General features: G+C 59.7%; 2 protein-coding genes across 2 annotated transcripts; both read left to right on the plus strand.

Moving 5' to 3' along the window:
* Positions 1–374: 374 nt before the first annotated feature.
* On the plus strand, positions 375–1891 carry SCHCODRAFT_02603446 (uncharacterized protein; the record flags this gene model as incomplete). Its single annotated transcript, XM_003026658.1, has 2 exons — positions 375–428; positions 482–1891. 2 exons carry the CDS (start codon positions 375–377, stop codon positions 1889–1891), a joined length of 1464 nt encoding a protein of 487 aa, XP_003026704.1.
* A 3109-nt stretch (positions 1892–5000) lies between these two features.
* On the plus strand, positions 5001–21396 carry SCHCODRAFT_02643965 (uncharacterized protein). The gene is made up of 4 exons (XM_050346367.1): positions 5001–5764; positions 5817–5917; positions 20022–20091; positions 20142–21396. The coding sequence occupies exons 1-4, from the start codon at positions 5200–5202 to the stop codon at positions 21275–21277; spliced, it is 1872 nt and encodes a 623-aa protein (XP_050197271.1). The 5' UTR covers positions 5001–5199; the 3' UTR covers positions 21278–21396.
* The last annotated feature ends 236 nt before the right edge of the window (positions 21397–21632 follow it).

Below are 21632 nucleotides of genomic sequence, written 5' to 3' on the forward strand. Positions count from 1 at the left end.
ACAACGGCTTCCAAATATGGCTCAATAGGCGGGCGGGGACTATGCCAGAGTGGACTATCGGCGAAGTAGAATATCGACGCTGAGGCTGGAGGTGAAAGGGGCGGAACCTAAACCGCACGAACGCGACATTCCAACAGGCATCTGACTTATATCCGGGTCATAAACGCGTTGCTTTTTGCAAGTGGGCATGTCAACCCTCGGCGCTATCATGCAGGAACATAGACCATCATTGCTTGGTCGGAGGGTATATCTATAGGCCCGAAGCCACCTCCTTTTCTTATCCACTGACTCGTCGCCCGCCACTGAATCGACCTCATTTACTTCGTCGACTACATTTCCTCTCGCCGTTTGCGCTTCAGAACATCGCCTGCACTATGCTCGCCCTATACAACCAACGCCCCATTATCTCTCATCCCTTCTCAAACGCGGTGCGTAAACACTCCATTTCCGAAGAGCTTCCACTGACGCCTTGTCTCTTCAGACCTGGAATAGAATGAGACTCGGCATGCTGCCTCTCTCGTCGACGCCACCACCCACGGAACCAAAATTCGGCCACGGCGTCGACTGCCCCGTCCTCGACAGCACCGCGGACCTGTGCATCCCCAGCTTCGCTCGCATCGACTCGCTATGCGCGATCGACAGCGAATCCTTTCCGTGGCTGGCCGTTCTGGGGAGTGGCGCTTGGGACGATCCTCACGGCGTCGCCAGTGCCGTGGCTCCGAGCGACCAGGACAAGGCCTCGCAAGACGGTGGTGGCGACCTCGATGACGACGCCGACGCTGAAGGCGAAATTGACGATGGCACCGAGGAATACGAGACCTTCCGGCTGAGCTTCACTGCTCCGGCCAAAGGCAAGCAAGGCCCCGACGACAGCGCTAGTGACTACTATGAACGCAGCGCATCGCGGGCACGAAGCAGCCCCTTCGACCCACCTAGCTCCTCCAGCGATGACTCCTCCAGCCTGTCTGGCTTGGACTCTGGCTCCGCCTGCTCCCAGGGCTCCCACTCGGACGCTGGGGTTCACGTTCCTGACGAGGTCGACATCCCTGCATACAAGGTCGTTGATCACATCTCTGGCGCGCCCGACGAATATGTTCCACGAGAAGTCCATACACGCATACCCGAGGAGGTTGACGATTACACCCCCGAGCTGGACGAAGCCGGCTCGGGCGACGAGTACCGGCCGCGAACGACGAGGCAGCGTCGTGGGTGCACCAAGCCCCGCGGCCGAAAGCGCAGGCGGCACAACACCACTTCTTCATACGGTCTCAAGCGTGCGCGCTCCCTCTCTCCTGCTACCACCTCCGCGTCCACCAGCGCCAATAGCAACAGCGGCACCACAAGCAATAAGCGTCGGCGCACCGGCCAAATTACCCCCGCCGAAGCCGCCGCGCGCCTCCGTGTCCTCTACCGCCTGGCGCAGGAGGGCTACGCGCGCTGGAAGCTTGTCCCCAACTACCCCATTATTGAGGAGAGTTCCGTGAAGGATTCCGAGAGCGAACCCAAGAAACCCGCGCTCCATATCTGTCTCCTCGAGCTCCCCGAGGACCATCCTACGATCATCAAGCGCAGGGAGGCAGACAAAAACAACACCGATCTCCGGTGTCTCGCGAACATCCGCGACAGCACCTCCGGCTGGACCAAGCACGCCCTCACGCACGTCGGCGAGTACAACGAGTCTTTTTGTATGGCGTGTGGCAAGGAATTTACACGAGTCTCGTCGGTGCAGCGGCATATGCACAGCTGCTTGAACAGCAAGGTGCACAAACGGCGCTTGAAGGCAGCGGGCTTGGAAGAGAAGCCGGATGGGGGATTTAACTTGGCGTCGCAGACGCTCACGCAGGAAGCGGTCAATAGGGCGGCGCAGGTGCTGGAGGCGATGGAGGATTGAGGGTGGCCGTGGCCAATTCGGTGCGCTGAGGGCTAGGCGATATAGAGGGAGTGTTGAAAGGAGGGGTCAACGGTATCGTCGAATTTCTCTCGAATTGATGTGCTACATGTTCTACAAACTGCTACCTTACCATACTCTACTAACGCGGCATAATTAATTCATTCCCCTTGCAATGACTGTCTGTTCCTCTGTGAGAAGGCTATGCTGTGAACGAAGTCCTCCCTCGTGCGAAGGAAGAAGATAGAGAAGCATAGTCCCTCGCCCTCAAGGTCTGAAAATCACGATACAATGCACGCGATAGCGCTTGAGATTGGGCTTCCGTTGCGCTGGAGCTCGATGCGCCTGATGACCGTTGCACTGGACTTCAATCCGACGAAGGTGGCTTGCTGGAAAGCAGATGGATTCTCCGTGGTGCCGGGCGTGTGATGAACGCGTTCGCATTAGACTCGCAGGCGCTGCGTTAGGGAAGTCACTCTCGTAGCCGTTGTTGACCTGAACTAATCATATACAATATTGGATCTGAAATGTAGACCGCACATCCCCGAGAGGCGTCCTTTGTTGTCGGCCGGGTGGGGAAAGTGCAGTATACGTATGAAGTCGTGGGCTGATGAGAATCGACCTGGGGTAAGTATCCAGGGTAGTGGAAGGATCTGCGAGACGCGATGGAGCCCGACGATGCGGTCGTGGAGGGCGCCGATCCTTCCTCTTCGTCGGGTCGCCACCCGACGCTGCGGAACGGATTCGAATGTCGAGAGCGGCAGATACCGAATGGGGATGTGGGAAGGGACGGAACTCGCCGCCTGAAGATGGACGTGCGGACCGACCTCGGGAGGGATGCTTCACGACGGCCCGCAAGGGACGAGATGATGATGAGAGGAACGAGACGATGACGAGAGCAACAAGACAGACCGGCCAATGACAGCGCCAGGAACACCTCACGACCGTGGCTATAATTGTAGAACACGCCTGGAACATACCGGCGGACGAGCGAACCACGCGCGCCATAATTGTAGTACGCGCTGGAGACCGTCATCGACGGGCTGCGAAGGATGGCAACGAACATTCGGGGGCGTACCATCATGTAGCTGCATGAATCGCAGCAATCGATGGCAGAGGTTAGCAATGATATGGGACAATGAACTTCGATAAGTCGGATGACGTTGCGGTCTTCGAGGATGGACTGCGAAGGTTCACGGATTTCATTGCTATCATCAGGAAGTTCGACTTTGGGACGACCGTCAGCGAGGGTAGAGACACGGTGAGAGATGCGGTATCGAGGCTGGAGACGCTATCTCGAGAACATCTTCGGGCATGTGCCCCCCGAGCGAAGGACCGCGGGAGGCTAAGAGCACTGGATGGCCTTTGTAGGCGTAATGAAATTGCAGTCATCGGCGCGACTCGATAGAGGCCAAGTAGGCAAGAGGTTCCAGGTCGCTCTCCTTGCTCGTGGTGAAGATTCGGAGGTCGAAGTACCATCTGCTAAGGAGCACAGTCCGGAGGACTATCGCCGCATATGTCAACGCGGTCCGACTTGTTCACCGACTGACATCGCGGAGAGATCGACGCCGGACAGGAACGTCAAAGAGGACCGCGGTAAAGGATCGACGAGGCAAATGTTGACATTGACGGTGACATCACGGACAATTCATGTCAGTGTAGCAGGCCGCAACGCTTCGAGATTCCGACGTCGGTCAGCCGCCTAGGAAGGCAGTATGGACATGATGTGGACGTCCGCGAAGGCAAACAGACGACCGGAAGCAGAGGCTGGGGAAGTTGTAAAGATGCGTCGGCGGAGAGCAAAAGATACAATAAATTGTTTTCTAACGTTGCGATACTTATTGAAAAGCGTCGACGCGAGTTAGGACAAGAAGAGAAGCCCATGTTGCAGGACAAGACTATTGCGCCGACCAAGAGAACCGATAGCGGGACAAAGCCACAAGTCAGAGTGAGCAGTAAGGTCCTATTCGCCCGAGTTCAGTAGATAGGGGACACCCAGCATTGCAACGGAACTCAGCAAATCCCAAATCGCTGGAGTTCCGTGTAAAACCGTGGAGTTCCAACTTCCGATCACTTTAGAGCTTGCCTGCCGATTCAAGACGATTACCGCGGAATTGAATACGCTTATCCGTCATTTAGGCTCAAGCGCCCAAGTGCGAGCCTGGAGAGCGCTACGCTGGCCCACGGCGCGTCAGTGAATTTGCGGCTAGTTGCGCCACAACAGAGATAACCACGTAGACCTTAGAAAACGACAAAAAGCCATCTCCTGCGCCACCGAAAGAGCGACCGCGTCGACAAGAGCAGACCAGACAAGAGAATCCAATGGATGAATGGACGAAACGTTCGTGTCGTCTTCGGCCAAACACGACGTCTTCGCCGCATCCACCTTCCCACATTCGTGTGCGGTCTTCCTCTTTGCCGCGCGTACAGCATGCTTTCCTCCGTCGCCTGTGTCGGCGTAGCAATCACTGACGCTAGCGTAGGTGTGCGAAGGAGAGCATCAATGTGCAAGAGAGAGCGTCAGCGTCAGGACGCTGTTGATGGCGCTTCTGTAGTCTCCGTTGATTGGGTATGACCGCCGCACCCTGCGCCCGTCCGCGTCCCATTTCTCGAGGAAGTGTGGTTTGTGTTCGAGAGGGGTTGATGTGCCGTTTGAGGACGCGCCACCGTCGAGCGCAAAACTGAGCGCGAGAATGAAGTCAAAGAGACCGAGCGGGTTTAGAGAGGTCCAGCGGACGAACAATGGGACAAAGCTCCGTGGCAGGTGGCTACCTGCCCGTCTTCATAGTCCCTGTCGAGGTCATATCCGTGCGTAGAGTGGTCCTAGCTGAAGGGGGGATGCACTGTCGCCGAGGTACGCCGTTGAGACGAGATGAAGAGGCAGATGCTGCCGCGAAGCTTCTCGCAGGCGCTCGCGGCGTGTTGGACTTGCTGTGTGTATTTATGAATACGGCCGCGCGGAGAGATTTGTCTGTGGATGGCCGTCTCCAGGCCGTCGCGATGCGGTCGCGGCAGGCACATTGTGGTGGCAGGAGGAAAGGGCCGGTTCAATTTTGCACGTGCGAGATCTGGAGATCTATCGGGGTGCTGCTGCGCGGCGTGGAACTCAAAAGGAACGGTCATCACGACGAGCACGAACCCCTCTTTCTTCTCTCCTTCATCTCCCCCTTCGTCTTTGTGGTGCGCCGCCTTGGTCGCGGTCTGCTTTTGCGTTCTCGGACGCCCGTTTCGCCCGGGTTCATTCGTTGTCTCCTAAGCTGTACACTCCTTCACGCCCTTTACCCACCAAGTTCGACGTCGACGTCAACGCCATGTCTGCTACACAACCTGCGTCCAACGGGACCGCAAGCGCAGCGGCGGCCAAGGGTGCCGCCGCTCAGGCTGAGGGGCCCGAGGTGAACGTCGCGCTGCTCCTCTGGCATGCGAACATCGTTCTCCTCGCCCTCCTCGGCGTGCTGGTGCTGCTGCGCCTGCCACGCCTCTTCGCACGCCTCTCTGTCCCCTCCGAGTGGCTCCAGGGCCACGTCTTCGCCCGCAAGGCCCTCCCCGCCACCCGCCGCCCCGCCGATCACTCCATCGCGCGCCGCCCGACGTACTCTTCCGAGAAGACTGCGTACGGCGGGTCCGACGACTCGCACACCCTCCACACGCATGCGCAGTACATCCAGCGCCTCGATAAGCACGCCGCTGGCGGCCCCCCGGCCAACTGCCCGCCACATCTCGCGGCGTGCCCGCGCTTCTTCCGCCCCCTCACCGCGCCCTTCCACTGGCGCTTCACGGCAGGCTACTCCTTCTATCAGGTCGCGACGTGCATGATCTGGTTCGCCGTCATGGCGTACACGGCGTTCTACATGTCGAACCCCTTCAGCGATCCCGGTGCGTAGCCCTCCGATATCTCCGTAGCAACGCACTGACCATCCTCCGCCAGCTCGCACGGGTGCGGTAGCTGTCGCCCAGATGGTCTGGGTGTTCGCGTTCGGCACCAAGGCGAACCCGATCGGTCTCCTCCTCGGGATTGGCTACGAGAAGGTGAGCTTCAACACGAACATCACGTGCAGTGGCTAACACGCTGGCTAGCTCAACTTCATCCATCGCTTCGTTGGACGCCTGGTCGTTCTCGCTGTCAACATCCACACACTAGGCTACTGTGAGTTCCCTCTCCTATCATCCCGCAAATCCCACTCATTTTCCCTAGTCTACAAATGGTCTATCGCGGGCACTTTCGCCGCGAGCCTCCAGAAGCCCTTCATTGTCTGGGGCCTCGTCGCGACGATCTGCATGGACGTCCTGTTCTTCTTCTCTACCGACTACTGGCGCAAGAACTGGTACACCATCTTCCTTTGGTCGCACATCGCCGCCTTCATTGTCCTCATCCCCGCGACGTACATGCACAAGCCGACCTTCCTTCCCTACATCATCGCCGTCTGCGCAATCTACGGCTTCGACCACCTCTACCGCATCATCAAGACGCGCTTCCACACCGTCACGCTCCGCGCGCTCCCCGAGCTCGGCATCGTGCGCGTGGAGGTCCCGCAGATCAACACCGGCTGGCGCGCGGGGCAGCACATGCGCGTGCGCGTGCTCTCCGGCGGCATGGGCCTCTACGGCTGGAGCGAGGTGCACCCGTTCACGATCGCCAGCGCGCCCAACTCGCACGAGGGCCTCGTCCTCCTCATCAAGAAGACGGGCACGTGGACGACGCGCCTGTTCGAGATGGCGAAGAGCGGCGGATACTACGACGCGGGCACGGATCGCCAGGTGAAGGTCATGCTCGAGGGCCCCTACGGCGGACCCGGCGACGCGATCTTCCACAGCTACTCGGCCGGCGTGTTCGTGTGCGGCGGCTCGGGAATCACCTTCGGGCTCGCGAGCATGCAGGACATCCTGCAGCGCGATCTCGAGCGCCGGTCGCGCGTCAAGGTCCTCGAACTCATCTGGATCATCCAGGACGCGGCGAGCCTCGCGCCGCTCCTCCCGCAGCTCACCGCGCTCTTGCAGACATCGAGCACGACGCAGGTCAACATTAGCGTGCATTACACGCGTGTCTCCGCGTCGGGCAAGCTGCCGTTCGACCGCAACGCCCTCCCGCCCGGCCTCACGCTGTCGGGCGGTCGCCCGCGCACGCTCAAGGTGCTAGACGCGACGATCAGCCGGACGGCGAGCCTCGGGCGCGGATACAAGGACGAGGACGCGCTGTGCGGGATGCTCGTCGGCGTGTGCGGTCCCGTCGCGCTCGCGGACGACGTCAACAAGGCCGTGAGCTGGATCGACCCGGTCAGGAGGGACCAGATTGGTGGAATCGAGATCCACGAGGAGGTGTTCGGGTGGTAAATTTTGCGCCATACGAACGAGAGGAGAGGAGGATGGATGCACGACGACGCGCGATGAATGGACCCGAACGAGGATGGTAGCCCGCGACTATTGAACAAACTCACCACACCACACCACACCACACCCGCTTTTTCGACAACATCGACTCGACTATCTCGAACATTTCTCGTACCGGCGCGGCGTTTTGTCGTGCCTTCCGGCGCTCGCAGGTCTTTTCCCGCTGTGCGCACACGCCTGCCTCGCCGGTCGACTGCGCGCACACTCGCCGCGCCGGTCCCCCACCCCCTATACCCCCTCCCCTTCCTCTCGCTATTTATCATGCGCACCGCGGCGCGGGCGTTTCGTTTTGTGTACTGTACATATTTAAATAGCGTCGGCGCGCGCAGGTGGCAGCTGGCCACCACCTGCGCAATGCGTAGTACGTCTGTCTATACATGTCTTGTGTAGCTTTTACTGTTACTTTTCCTTTGTAGCTAGTATGGGTACGCAGGGCCGTGGCAGACGCGTTCATACACTACGCTCTCAAACGCGCCCGCGGATCGGGATGGGGTGTATTTATTGACGGCTCGTTACTACCAGCTGCTCTTTTCCATGCCGTGTAGATAGATACAGTATTCGATGCTAGACGTACCGAATTCCCTGTCCTTCGCGCGTGCGTTGAGTGAGAGTGAACGAGAGGGCAGCAAGTGCTGCCCCCCGAGCATCGCATTTCACACTAAGGACCCTCAGCCCCACGCAACGTCGACAGCGCTGGCTTCCTGACCTTATCGACGTGCCGCTTACTACCAGCCACACTTCCGCACCACTTCGCCACCCTCCTTCTCGTCTCACAGGCACCCCTTCGTCGAAAAAAGCCTGAGAAGGGGGGAGTAAGCACGAGAAACCTCTTTCTCACCTCTCCCCGTCGTTGCGAAAGCCCCTTCGACCGCTGCTAATCCTCCTCTACCCCTCCCACCCCGTCCCCCACCTTTCTCGTCGCCCTACGCATCTCGCGCTCATCGTCGAAAAAGTCGAACATGCGCGTGTCGTCAGTTCCGAGCGCCTCGTGCTCGCGGGGACTCCCGAGTTCGAAATCGGAGGGGGAGGGAGGAGGAACCTGAAAGCAGAGTTAGCAGCGTCCGAGCTCGTCGAATAGGATGATCAACTAACCTGTTTGAACGCTTGCTACCAGCCGCACTTCGCTCGAAATTCCCAGCCGCTCGAAAACCTGCGAAGCGTGAGTGAGAGCGACACCCCCCTCCCCCACCTCCGCCCAGCGTCGCTGAAGCGCGGGCTACCACTCATAACCCATCCCATTCCATCCCCGCTCGCCCATCCAGCCCTATTTCAGTCGTGCTTTACCAAAACTGCGTGCCTGTCACTAACCCTCCCTTCGTCTGAGCATCACCTTCTTGGTCACCCTGCTCAAGAAGAACTGGCAAAACGTCAGGTCGCTGCACATCAAGACGACCACGGGCAAGCCCGTCCGCTTGTTCTAAGCGTCGTGCATCGCTTCACCTAGAAGACATAGTCAGAAACCTTTGAACCCGTGGGTTACGCTCCACCCAACGCTTGCAAAGGCGTCGCGTCGTCGAACGCGAGGCGAAGCGACTCAACACCCCACCCCTATGAGCCAGAAAGTGGATGTGTAGCACTCACCCCGGCTTCATCTCATCACGAGTCCCCTCCTGCAATCCCTTCCCCTCTATCACGAAGAGCCGCGAACTCGTCGGGCACCCATCCTTTCGCTCTCCCCCTCCTCCCCCCTCGCGCAGAACGAGAGCGGATAGCGCGTCAACGCGATTGTTTCCATCGCGCCCAGAACTGAAAAAGCGTCAGTGAGTGAATGAGAAAGCACGCCCCAGGCGCACCAACCCCAATTCGATGCCCCTCCCTCGCAGTCGCACTCCACCTCACGGTTTCCCAGGCTTGAGAATCGCGTTGAAGGTGGCGCGTGTCGTGAAGGGGAGGGTGTCGATGAGAGAAAGAGGGAAGAGGTGGAGAAGAGGAAGGAGGGGGGAGGGAAAGGAGGGGGGAAGGGGAAAGACGGGGGAAGGAGGGGAGAAGGAGAAGAAAAGGGGAAGGAGGAGGGTAAGGAAGGGGAAGGGGAAGGAGGAAAGGAGGAGAAGGAAAGGAGAAGGAGGAGGGAGGAGGAGGCGAACGGAGGGAAGGAGTTTGGCAAGAGACAGCTCACCGCCGACATGGTAATCCACCCACCTTCGCGGGGAGGAGGGAGGGGAGGAAGTCCCCTCCTCCATCCCCTTCTTCACACCGAACGCACGAAATTACCGCCGGCCGCCCAGCGGTCACGAGCGCACTGCAAACAGAGGTCAGTCTTCGATAGTAAGAGGGGGGTAGGGAGGGTATCCTATCCTCTCCGCAGAACTCACCTAGGGAGCGCGCGCATACGCACAGCGGTTTGGGGCACCAGAATCCCGGCGGGAACAGGGACAGTATGCGTTCAGATAGGAAGGGGGAGAGGAAGGGCACACCACCCCCCCCCCCACCTTCCACCCCCCTCGCATTGCGCACCCGAGGTGCCCGCGCGCGCCTCCGGCAGCTCGATCCCATCGAAACGTCCCCTTTTCACGCGTTGGCGCGCTCCTGACAATTCCTAGGAGATGGAGGAGGGGGAGGGCATCCCCACCCCGTCGCAAATCTCACCTAGGAACCTTGCTCTCGCCTCCGGCGGTTTGGCCTCGCCGAAAAGTCGTTCGAAATCCTGCGAAATGGGGGGCAAGTCCGCTTCTTGCGAGTAGAGGGGAGAGGGGAGGGTAGCCGACCCTCGTCCCATATCTCATCGCCCAACCCTACGCGCACCTTCGACTGCTCCCCCCGCTACAAAGGCGTCCAAAAGATCCTGGTCAAGACGGTCAGTATCCTCATGACAAGGTACGGGGGTGTAAGGGTGACCAATCCTCGTCGCATCCTTCACCGAGGGGCCCGCGCGCGGCTCCGGCGGCTGGAACCCCTCGAAAGGATTGTTAGTCTTTGGAGATGGGGGTTAGGGGAGGGTTCACCTCCCACCCCGCCGCTGACCGCCCGATCCCCCACGCCCCTACGTGCGCTTTCGGCCTTGCTCTTACAGTCGCCTAGATGTCGGTTTGAAAGGATTTATTACATCTTGACGGAAAAGGTCAAGGGAGGGTGACGCACCTTCTTTATCGTACCCCTCACCTATGGACCCCCAACTGCTCTGCCTTGTTGCGAAGGGAAGGAACTCAGTACGCTGCAACAGAAACAAAGGGGTCGAAATGACTTACCAATGACTACATCCCCCCTTTCGCGAGGGGAGGCGCCCCTCACCCATTTCTTCACGCTTCCAAAGGTGGGGGATCCTCTCCCTCGTCGCGTAGCTCGCGCGGATCAGCGTCTGCGTGCCGGCGGCTCAACCTAGCGAAGATGGGGGCCAGTAAGTTTGACTGAAAACAAGAAGGAGGGGCATAACTCACCAACAACTCTAGCCCCCCTCCGCCATTCAAGCGCGCCCGCAGCCATCCCGTCTTCACAAAGGGGTGGGAGAGGACCCTCCCCCTTCGCGTCATTCGCCCGAGAGGCACGCGCACGCCTCGGCAGCTGCCACCCCTCGAAGATCGTCTCGATGGGAAATCAGTACGCTTAAGACATAAGAAGGGGGAGGGACGGAGACCCACCCTTGTCGCACGCCTTGACGAGGGGGCCCGCGCTCGCCTCCAGTTCATCGAACTCGCCTAAAGTCGCTCAAAAACAATGCGAAGGGGGACCCTATGATAAGAGACGGCGGATGGAGGGGTCCCCCACCCTCGTCGCATCCCACTTCGAGGGATGCCCCCGCACGCCTCTGGCGGCTAAGAGTCATCAAAAGCCGTCTTACAAGGGGTCAAGACACCCCCATCTTGACTCAATTCGGAGAGGGGGAGGACCCCCACCCTCTTCTCAGCCTTCACGGGGGTGCGCGCGCGCCTCCGGCCGCTCGACCTCGCCAACATGTTGGCAGATGGTCGCGTGAAGCGGGGTTGGTCTGTTTGCGGCAGCGAAAGGGAAGGGAGGGCACCCTGCCCTCGTCGCATCCTTCACCTAGGGACCGCGCTCATGCCTCCGGCGGCTCGGGGTCGGCGAAAAGTTGTCTGAAAATCCTTCGAAAGCGGTATTAGCACGATGAGGTCAAAAGGGTAAGGGGGAGGTGCCCCCACCCTCGGCGTAGTCATCACGAGGGTGCGCGAGCGGTAAAGGGATCAGCTCACCAGTAATATCACCCCCCTCCCGCGCCGAAGTGCCTGCTCATATCGCTCTCAGGGAGTGATGGGGGTGAGACCCCTCCCCCACTGGACATTTCGCCCGAGGCAGCGGGCGTGTGCCTTCGGCGGCTCAGTCTGATCTGAAAATGGGTTCATTGAGGGTGATTTGTAGAGATAAAAAATCAGAAAAGCGCATAGTAGCTCACCCAGCATCCCACCCCCTCCCAGCGCGGTCCTTTCCTCAAACAAGTGGGGAGGGCCCCTCCCCCTCGCATACTCTGAAAGGGGAGTGCACGCATGGCTCCGGCGGTCGGGGGACCGAAGAGAAATCATGGACGAAGGGGTCAGCGAGGTCAAAGTGTGATGAGCATAACTCACCGGCGCGCAGCAATGGTGCCCCTAACTATTCGCCTAGATCGGTAGAGGGAGCTGGAGCGTGCGCCTCATGGCCCGGTTAATGTCAATAATTTAAATCTGGAAGGGGGTCAGCGAGATTTTGGATGCGTTAGGGGGGCGAGCGTAACCCACCAAGACCGAGGGGTAGACCACCCTCATTACGTTGTCCGCCCGAGAGCGCGCGTGCATGCCTCCAGCGGCCCGGGTTTTCAAGAAAAGGCATCTGAAAACGAGTCAACACGACGTGAAGGCGGGACATACAAAGAGATATCGCCCTCCCTCCAGTGTAGCGCTTGACGCGCGTTTGTGTACTCACCAGTCTCCCTTCACCCCAAGTTCGCTATCACGACCGAAAGGGGTACCCTCGGCCTGCGAGATTCGAGAAAAAGGCCCGCCGTACCATCGCGTGCTGTCGGAATGACCCGGGCAAAGGGAATAGAAGGAGGGGGAGGCGTCCTGAATCGTTGCGCGTGGTGACGACGACAGGCGGGGATATCCCAGACGCCGACATAGAGGAAGGAGGGGGTGGGCGACGGCGTGCCGAACGCCCTGCGCTCATCACCTGCGCTGAGATGAGCCACGAGACGCGACGGAGGGGCATTAGCTCACCGACACTGACAACGCTCGCACTCCTGCGAAGTCGCGTCGGGAGCAAGGAGAAGGGGGCGTAGCTTCGGGGTAACACCACGCTCTAGGTCTCCAATGAGTACGGCGCAGCTGGCGGTGAGAAAGAGCGCAGACTCACCGGGGTGAGCGCGGTAGTGAGGCCGTCGTGTTGTCCTCGACAGAGAGGGCAGTAAACTTGCAGCCCAGCTGCCGTCGGAGGCCGTACGGCAGCCCGCTCCCACCCGAACACCGTCGAGCGGTCTCTCTGTCGCCCGTCAAAACAAGCAAGCATGAATGATAAGGTCGTGCTCACCGCAGACCACAACTCCAGCCGCGTCGCTCGGAGTGCTAGACGCGCCCCAACAAGGAGGTCGGGAGTCGCGGAAATGGTCGGCCACGTCTTCCGGCCTCATGTTGCAAGTCCGCTGAGCGCGCATCGAGGCGCGGAAGATGAGCGCGGCGCCGGCGCCGATGGTGGTGAGATGAGCGTGGCCAGCGCGAGTCGTGTTGCTAGACGTGATGGCCCAGAGCACGCCCGGTCAGGGTGGTGCGACGTCCGAAATCCATCCCGTCCTTACCCGACGAGCAAGGGACAGACAGCGACGTGCAGTGTCATCACTGCCCAATGAGTTAGGATAGACGTACCCGAGGAGCATTAAAACCGACAAGTGCGTTCGGTGTCGATTGATGGTGCGCGTCGGAAAAAGGCTGTGAAGGCGATCAGTCAATGTGTAGAGCGCTCGTAGGATTGAAAGCGCTCGATTCAATAAGTCGTTGAGCGTCTGAATAAGGAGTAGGGCGAGTATGACAAGTAATAGTGACCGAGAAAGGCGGACTTACTAGTCAATGCCGAAGGGGCTGCTTGACCTGAAGGAAAGAGGTTGTAAGACTCAGAACAAGAACGAGGTTAGGGGACTCACAGAGGACGAGAACAAGAAAGTATTGAGGAAGAGATGTCGAAGCGAAGGGAAGGTAGGAGAGTGTGAGGAAGGCAGTGGATTGCTGATTAGAGCGGTCAGATGCCCTACCCTTTATACCTCGCAAACGGCCCAAAGCCGTGCCCAGTCGCCGCCCAATCTTCCAGACCGGCGTCGTATATTTCCGGATCAGACCTCGGCGGTCCGCGACCGGGACCCGCCCACCGAAAAGTCGGAAGATTGGGGGATGCGCGCTCTGCGCGCATTCAATCTTCCGCCGCTCCCCTGCACGATTGTCAGGCAGAGCGCGCAGAAAATGCATCGAGACTTGCTCACCGGGGCTTGGGATGCCGCACACGTGGCCTCTGCCGCAAAATACGGGGATTTCTGCGATCTGTCCGTTGGGTGGCGTGCAAGTTGCAGAACGTTGTGCAGCGTCTGTTTGACCGCGTCCACGGTGCGACAGCGTTAGTAAAGTCTTAGAGAGCAGACTAGACGTCGCGTGACACGTGACAGTGCTGACGTGGCGGGGGTGCGACGCAGCAAAGACCGGGAAAGAGTCCAAGTTGCTGCCATCACGCTGTATCTCCTTTTAGCAGGCTTTGAGCGTCGCGGAGGGCGGCGCGCCAGAAGCCCGTCCTCCTCACTGACTCGCTACCTCAAGGCTCCAGTAGTGACGCGGCACGTGTATGCGCCAATGTCAAGATGGTTGGCGGTCCTCGGCGAGGGGAAAATGGGGGCTGGTCCATTGTTCTCGCCAAGGTGAGGATAGCAGAGTGGGCGCGGACGCGCCGAGGCCGCCGCCGGCGCGCATCATGCTTCAAAACTTCTGATCCGATATTTCAGTGTCTAGAGCGTCGCGTTGGGAAGGAGCCCCGTACCGTGAAGCGGAGGAAGTCGTGGGGGAGCGGAATGGCGGCGAGCGGATATTCGGCGGACTGGACGCGAGGGTAGAGTCCGAGGAGCATCGTAATGCGCCAAGCATGTTAGGTAGTGTAGCCAGAGTGACGTACATGGGGATGGGCGTCGGTTATAGCACGCGTTCGTGATGGGGAAGATGTGGGTGGACGAGGAGACGGTATGTATAGCGAGTTGGCAACTGCGCAGGGGCCGTCCAAACTTCCTAGAACGCATGTTTACTACTAGAAGACTATTTATCTGTGTTTATCCGGTCAGCGAAGGCCCACGCGGGGGATGCACGAACGTACCAAAAGCGACGCCACATATTCAAAACGGCCTTTTCGACGTTCTACAGACCCCATCGCGCCGCGGAGGCGAGTCGCAATCGCATAAAACGGCACTCCCAGGTTCCCCCCTTCGATCCTTAGAGGTCAGGTATGTCCACCCAGGTGACGACTTACCGAGGTTATTCGGGTCGGATGTGCATACATCTTGCTTCGACCCTCAATTACGATAAGAGCGGACGCCTTCCTTGTCCATCAGCACCAGGCGAGCGTTCGGGGATGCTTCGGAGATGCGCCTGGGACATGTTTGGACCCATCGTGGGTGCTGGGGGTGATGGGGGATAGGTGCCGTAGGCTGAGATCGCGTCGTGAAGCAGTGGCCGTGTTCTTCAGGAAGTTCCCAAGGATCCCGTTGTGCTGTCTGTTCCGTTCGCTGGAGATGCAAGGGGGATCTCCTGGCAGTGAGAATGCCGTTGTCGAAAGTATGGGGGGCGATGGCGATGAGCGCGAGAACGCAAGAGGCGGGGCGGGGGGAAGTGCGGTCGGGAATTGCCGACGACCGGTGAGGCGGGGCGGAAGCCGGTTAGCGCCCGGCGCTTAAGGCACGTTCCTTGTTCCCGGCCGTCACCATCGTTCCCCGTGTTTGCGCGCCGCCCTGTCGAGTGCCTCCCCGCTATGCAGGTGCCTTCGGAGATGTCGGGGGGCCTCTATTCGCACTCAATCGGTCTTCTTTACGCCAATGTCCATCAATTTCCTTCATTGTTCATTGAGAAAACCTCGCGGGACAATCTCTAGCAGCGACCTCCGCGTTGAGCGTCGCGCTGCTCAAAACACGTGTATTGGCAAGAACAAGATCGCCTCAACTCAGGCACCCGCGCGGAGTGGCCTAGGCAAATTCCCCGCGCGGGGAGAAATGTCGATTTGTTGACTCCGACGGGCTTCTCGTCAAAACCTTCCGATTTGGTAGGTTTTCCCGTCTGTCCGCGACCCGGATCGCCCGGAATTTGGGTCTTCGATCGCTCTCGTGCGCTCTCGGACCGCTGCCCGCCCGTCTCGCCGCTTGACTTTCCCGTCCGCGGCGGCGCAAAGCGCCGCCACGTCCTTCCTCTCATGTCTTCTCGTCGTCGGCGTCGAGCCCACAGCAGCTGTGAGCGCTTTCGTTCAGTATCACTTCTCCTCATCGCCGTGCGAGGCTGAACGCTCGGCCTTCGACAACTAGCACTTCGCTATGCGCGGCCCGCTGTAGTGGATGAGTATATGAACACTGACCCGGCGAGCAGGCGTATACAGTACGTGCTATGCCCCGCCCCGCCGCAAAACCGCGCTCACTCTGATCTATACCACCTCCCTGTTGTTAACCCCGTCCCTCGACGCTGTCCAACCTCTTCGAAAGCACCGGGACTCGCTGTCGTCGCCGCACGCCCTGTTCAAGTCGAACACAACACTGAAGCCATACATCGTCGTCCGCCGAGCGGTGATATACGGTGCGTAGTGCGACTCTTGCGATCTATCCCAACGCTTACAAGTGCCCAGATCACGACGACGCGGATGACTCACGTCCGTCGAACGAGGCTGGAAGACTCGCGGCCCCTGTTCGCCGACTGCCGGCCTCGTTATCCCCCAACTCGCACGCTCGTCTTCGAATGAACAGTCCTTCATGTCGCACGCTCGCCCTCATCGACGAAGGCAGCGCCAACCACCCCATCAGGCGTTGAAGCAATGCATTTTTTTCCGCCGAGCGAGGATATACGGTGCGTCCTCTGCTTCTCGTGCGAGAGGCGACAGCATATGAATATCCAGAATCTCGCAGTGGTGACTCGATGTTCGGCAATGAAGACGCAGACCATGAGGCTTGCGCTCTCGCTCAACAACTCGCTCACGCTGTCATCGACTCGGCAGCACCATCTGTGTCGCGCCAACGCGAGCAGCAGACCGCCAGCGCTATCTGCAAGTTGTCCATCCCCTCAGCATCGCTCTACCTGTCGTGCAAGCTCAATGACTCCGGCTTCACCTTGACGACTCTCGCGCGACTCCGGCTTCACCTCGACTACTCCCCGTCGACTCTTGCGTGTCGAATACAACCCGATGCTGTCCCGTCGATTCAAGTCGTGAAGCAATAGAATTTTGTTCGGCGAGCGGGGTAATGAGGTACGTGATGCGTTTCCTGCTCGTGAGTCTAACACTCATTCCTCGTCTTCCCCTTCAGTCTGCAGCCTTCGCCTTCGCTTCGCTTTCAAATGCGTCCTTTGCTTTCGCTCCCAAGCGCGACCCTCGCCCTCGCTCTCGCTCTCAAGCACACCCTTTAATTTCACCTTCACGCCTCGCTTCCACTTCCGCTCTCAAGCTCGTCATCTACCCTCGCTTTCCGCCTCAAGCCTCCGGTCCTCATCCCGAGCTGTCCAGTGCTCACCTCAAGCTCCCCGGCGCTTACCCCAAGCTTCCGAACGCTCTCTCGAGTTCCCCGGCGCTCTCCGCCTCCCGAAGCTCCCCTTCGCTGTCCGTCGCCTCCCAAACAATATCGCTGCACCCGAAGCCCCCCGAGCGATCTCTGAAGCCCTCGGATCAATATAGCAATGAATCGTCGTCCGCCGAGCGAGGTAATGCGGTCTGGGGAGCCCTACTTACACAAAATCTTCTTGGCTACCTAGACAAGGTCTCGAGCATGATGCTGACCCCTCGAGCGCGTTGCTGACCCCTTGATCATTCCGCTGACCCTCGAACACTCTACTGTGCTATGAGCAGCTCACCCGGTCCTCGAGCACTTCCCTGACCTCTCGAGCATCTGCCTACCTTCTCGAGCACTTTCTCACTGCTTCACTCTTGCTTCCAAGTCGTCTATACTGTATTATCCTCCTTGTCCTGATATGTACTATGCAATATGACCTCGTCTGTTATACTCACTCGTCAAGCTCCTTCTTAACTCGCTTGGTCTTGGCTTGCTCGCTCTCTACTTACTCAGTTCCGACTTGCTCGTTACCGACTTTGTGGCAACTGGATGAGTCTCGACTATACCCTTAACCTGGACTTCTGTTTCAATCACTTTGACCCTCGACATGCTCATCTCGGCCCTCGACATGCTTGCCTCGACCCGCAGCCCAGTCTCGAGGACCAGCAATATCTCAACATCTGCCCCACGGTCTTCTCACCTCCGTCACGGTCTTCTCACCTCCGTCTTGATCTCCTCAGCTCTCGACCATCCCCACAGCCTCAACCATGGCTAATCTTGCCCGTCGACTTCTCGTCTCATCCTTGACCTTCTCATCTCTGTCAAAGCCTCAGCTCCACCCTCTATCCCCCTGCGCTCCGTCCATTCTCTCCTGCTCACCGACCTAATTTCCGTACCTGTAGTTGTGACTTGTACGCACGTAGCCTGCTTTGTACGCTCATAGTAGCCTGCCTTGTACTCGTTGTGTGTACTGCAGCATGTAGCATAAGAATATAGAGCAGACTCGTACACACAGACTGTGCACCCACCTTACGCTCCTCCCTTATATCCCCCACCCATGTCCGGGTCTCGAGCAGCAACGGATCAGCTCGCGGAAGGTAAAACAGAGCTCGTACCACGGAAGGGTGCCGTCCGATGATTGCAGTGTGATTTGCCGGCCCTGGACCGGCCGTTGACGGCGTTCAATAGCCATCGAACGACCACCGGACGACATCACGGAACAATTGTCGTACCTAACGGACGATTTGTGATGGCTGGAGCGGGGTCTGTGATGGTGGGCGCTGGTGGCAGAGGAGGGTGACAAGGAGAGAGAAATCGAGAGGAGGGGAGGGAGGAGGGGGAGGGACTAGTTAGTTGGCAGAGAGGTTGGCCTGCCCACACCCTTCAATTGAGTCTTTGAACCACAAGAAACGAAGAAGAACTCGAAGTTGCACAATTGTTAGAGCCAAAGTGTCACGCTTTCCCAGCGAGTTCGGAGGGGATAGTAAAGGAAGGAGTGATTGCAGAGACTTGTAAACTCGGAAACCCCTTAGTTTAGAGGATACGCTCCCATCGCACCTTGTCCGAAGTCGCTAGTTGCCGCGGTTCGCGAGATAGGAAGTACGGGAGGTCGTAGATGCGAATTTTCTCACTTTTGACCGATTAGGAAACGCGACGGTTGATGTTCGGTCACGTCACGCGGGGCGCGCAGGGAGACCCTGCAGAGACCGCCATCTCGACGGCGACTCGATTCCAGCTGGACTCGACGCCTCGACGCGCCAAACTCACACAAGTACCGCCAGGCTCGAACGCAGACTCGGAAGCCCGCGGCGATGACGTCGCGCGGGCATTCACTCTTGACAGCTGGCGTGCCGACATGCTTCGAGCGCGCGCTTCTCTCCTCCTGCGCCCGACGATGCGATGGCTGGCCGACACACCCGACCGTAGACGCACTGACAGCTGGTCGGAGCCGGCGCGACAGCACGTCCCGCGTCCTCTCCAGGCCGTCGCGATGCGAGTCGCGGCAGGCACATCGTGGTGGCAGGAGCGGTTCAAGCTTGCACGCGCGAGACCTGGACATCTATCGGGCGGATGCTGCGGGGCGCCGGTCAAAAGGAACGGTCACGACGGCGAGCACGAACCCTTCTTCTTTCCGTCCTTCATCTCCCCATTCGTCTTTGTGGTGCGCCGCCGTGGTCGCGGTCTGCTTTTGCGTTCTCGGACGCCCGTTTCGCCAGGGTTCATTCGTTGTCTCCTAAGCTGTACACTCCTTACGCCCTTTCCCCACCAAATTTGACGTCGACGTCAACGCCATGTCTGCAACACAGTCTGCGTCCAACGGGACCGCGAGCGCAGCGGCGGCCAAGGGTGCCGCCGCTCAGGCTGAGGGGCCCGAGGTGAACGTCGCGCTGCTCCTCTGGCATGCGAACATCGTTCTCCTCGCCCTCCTCGGCGTGCTGGTGCTGCTGCGCCTGCCACGCCTCTTCGCACGCCTCTCTGTCCCCTCCGAGTGGCTCCAGGGCCACATCTTCGCCCGCAAGGCCCTCCCCGCCACCCGCCGCCCCGCCGATCACTCCATCGCGCGCCGCCCGACGTACTCTTCCGAGAAGACTGCGTACGGCGGGTCTGACGACTCGCACACCCTCCACACGCATGCGCAGTACATCCAGCGCCTCGACAAGCACGCCGCTGGCGGCCCCCCGGCCAACTGCCCGCCCCATCTCGCGGCGTGCCCGCGCTTCTTCCGCCCCCTCACTGCGCCCTTCCACTGGCGCTTCACGGCAGGCTACTCCTTCTACCAGGTCGCGACGTGCATGATCTGGTTCGCCGTCATGGCATACACGGCGTTTTACATGTCGAACCCCTTCAGCGATCCCGGTGTGTAGCCCTCCGATATCTCCGTAGCAACGCACTGACCATCCTCCGCCAGCTCGCACGGGCGCGGTAGCTGTCGCCCAGATGGTCTGGGTCTTCGCGTTCGGCACCAAGGCGAACCCGATCGGTCTTCTCCTCGGGATTGGCTACGAGAAGGTGAGCTTGAACACGAACATCACGTGCAGTGGCTAACGCGATGGCTAGCTCAACTTCATCCATCGCTTCGTCGGACGCCTGGTCGTTCTCGCTGTCAACATCCACACACTAGGCTACTGTGAGTTCCCTCTCTTCTCTCAAGCCGCAAACCTCACTCATTTTCTCTAGTCTACAAATGGTCTATCGCGGGCACTTTCGCCGCGAGCCTGCAGAAGCCCTTCATCGTCTGGGGCCTCGTCGCGACGATCTGCATGGACGTCCTGTTCTTCTTCTCTACCGACTACTGGCGCAAGAACTGGTACACCATCTTCCTCTGGTCGCACATCGCCGCCTTCATCGTCCTCATCCCCGCGACGTACATGCACAAGCCGACCTTCCTCCCCTACATTATCGCCGTCTGCGCAATCTACGGCTTCGACCACCTCTACCGCATCATCAAGACGCGCTTCCACACCGTCACGCTCCGCGCGCTCCCCGAGCTCGGCATCGTGCGCGTGGAGGTCCCGCAGATCAACACTGGCTGGCGCGCGGGGCAGCACATGCGTGTGCGCGTGCTCTCCGGCGGCATGGGCCTCTACGGCTGGAGCGAGGTGCACCCGTTCACGATCGCGAGCGCGCCCAACTCGCACGAGGGCCTCGTCCTCCTCATTAAGAAGACGGGCACGTGGACAACGCGCCTGTTCGAGATGGCGAAGAGCGGCGGGTACTACGACGCGGGCACGGACCGCCAGGTGAAGGTTATGCTCGAGGGCCCCTACGGCGGGCCCGGCGACGCGATCTTCCACAGCTACTCGGCCGGCGTGTTCGTGTGTGGCGGCTCGGGCATCACGTTCGGGCTCGCGAGCATGCAGGATATCCTGCAGCGCGACCTCGAGCGCCGGTCGCGCGTCAAGGTCCTCGAGCTCATCTGGATCATCCAGGACGCGGCGAGCCTCGCGCCGCTCCTCCCGCAGCTCACCGCGCTCTTGCAGACATCGAGCACGACGCAGGTCAACATTAGCGTGCACTACACGCGCGTCTCCGCGTCAGGGAAGCTGCCGTTCGACCGCAACGCCCTCCCGCCCGGCCTCACGCTGTCGGGCGGTCGCCCGCGCACGCTCAAGGTGCTCGACGCGACGATCAGCCGGACGGCGAGCCTCGGGCGCGGATACAAGGACGAGGACGCGCTGTGCGGGATGCTCGTCGGCGTGTGCGGCCCCGTCGCGCTCGCGGACGATGTGAACAAGGCCGTGAGCTGGATCGACCCGGTGAGGCGGGATCAGATTGGTGGAATCGAGATCCACGAGGAGGTGTTCGGGTGGTAAATGTGCCACCCGAACGAGAGGAAGAGGAGGAGGATGATGGATGCACGACGACACGCGATGAATGGACCCGAACGAGGATGGTAGCCCGCGACTATTGAACAAACTCACCACACCACACCACACCCGCTTTATTCGACAACATCAAACTCGACTATCTCGAACATTTCTCGTACCGGCGCAGCGATCTGTCGTGCCTACCAGCGCTCGCAGGTCTTTTCCCGCTGTGCGCACGCACCTGCCTCGCCGGTCGACCGCGCGCACACTCGCCGCGCCGGTCCCCCACCCCCTATACCCCCTCCCCTTCCTCTCGCTATTTATCATGCGCACCGCGGCGCGGGCGTTTCGTTCTGTGTAC

This window comes from Schizophyllum commune (genome assembly GCF_000143185.2).
Source record: "Schizophyllum commune H4-8 unplaced genomic scaffold SCHCOscaffold_15, whole genome shotgun sequence".
Taxonomy (NCBI): Eukaryota; Fungi; Basidiomycota; class Agaricomycetes; order Agaricales; family Schizophyllaceae; genus Schizophyllum; species Schizophyllum commune.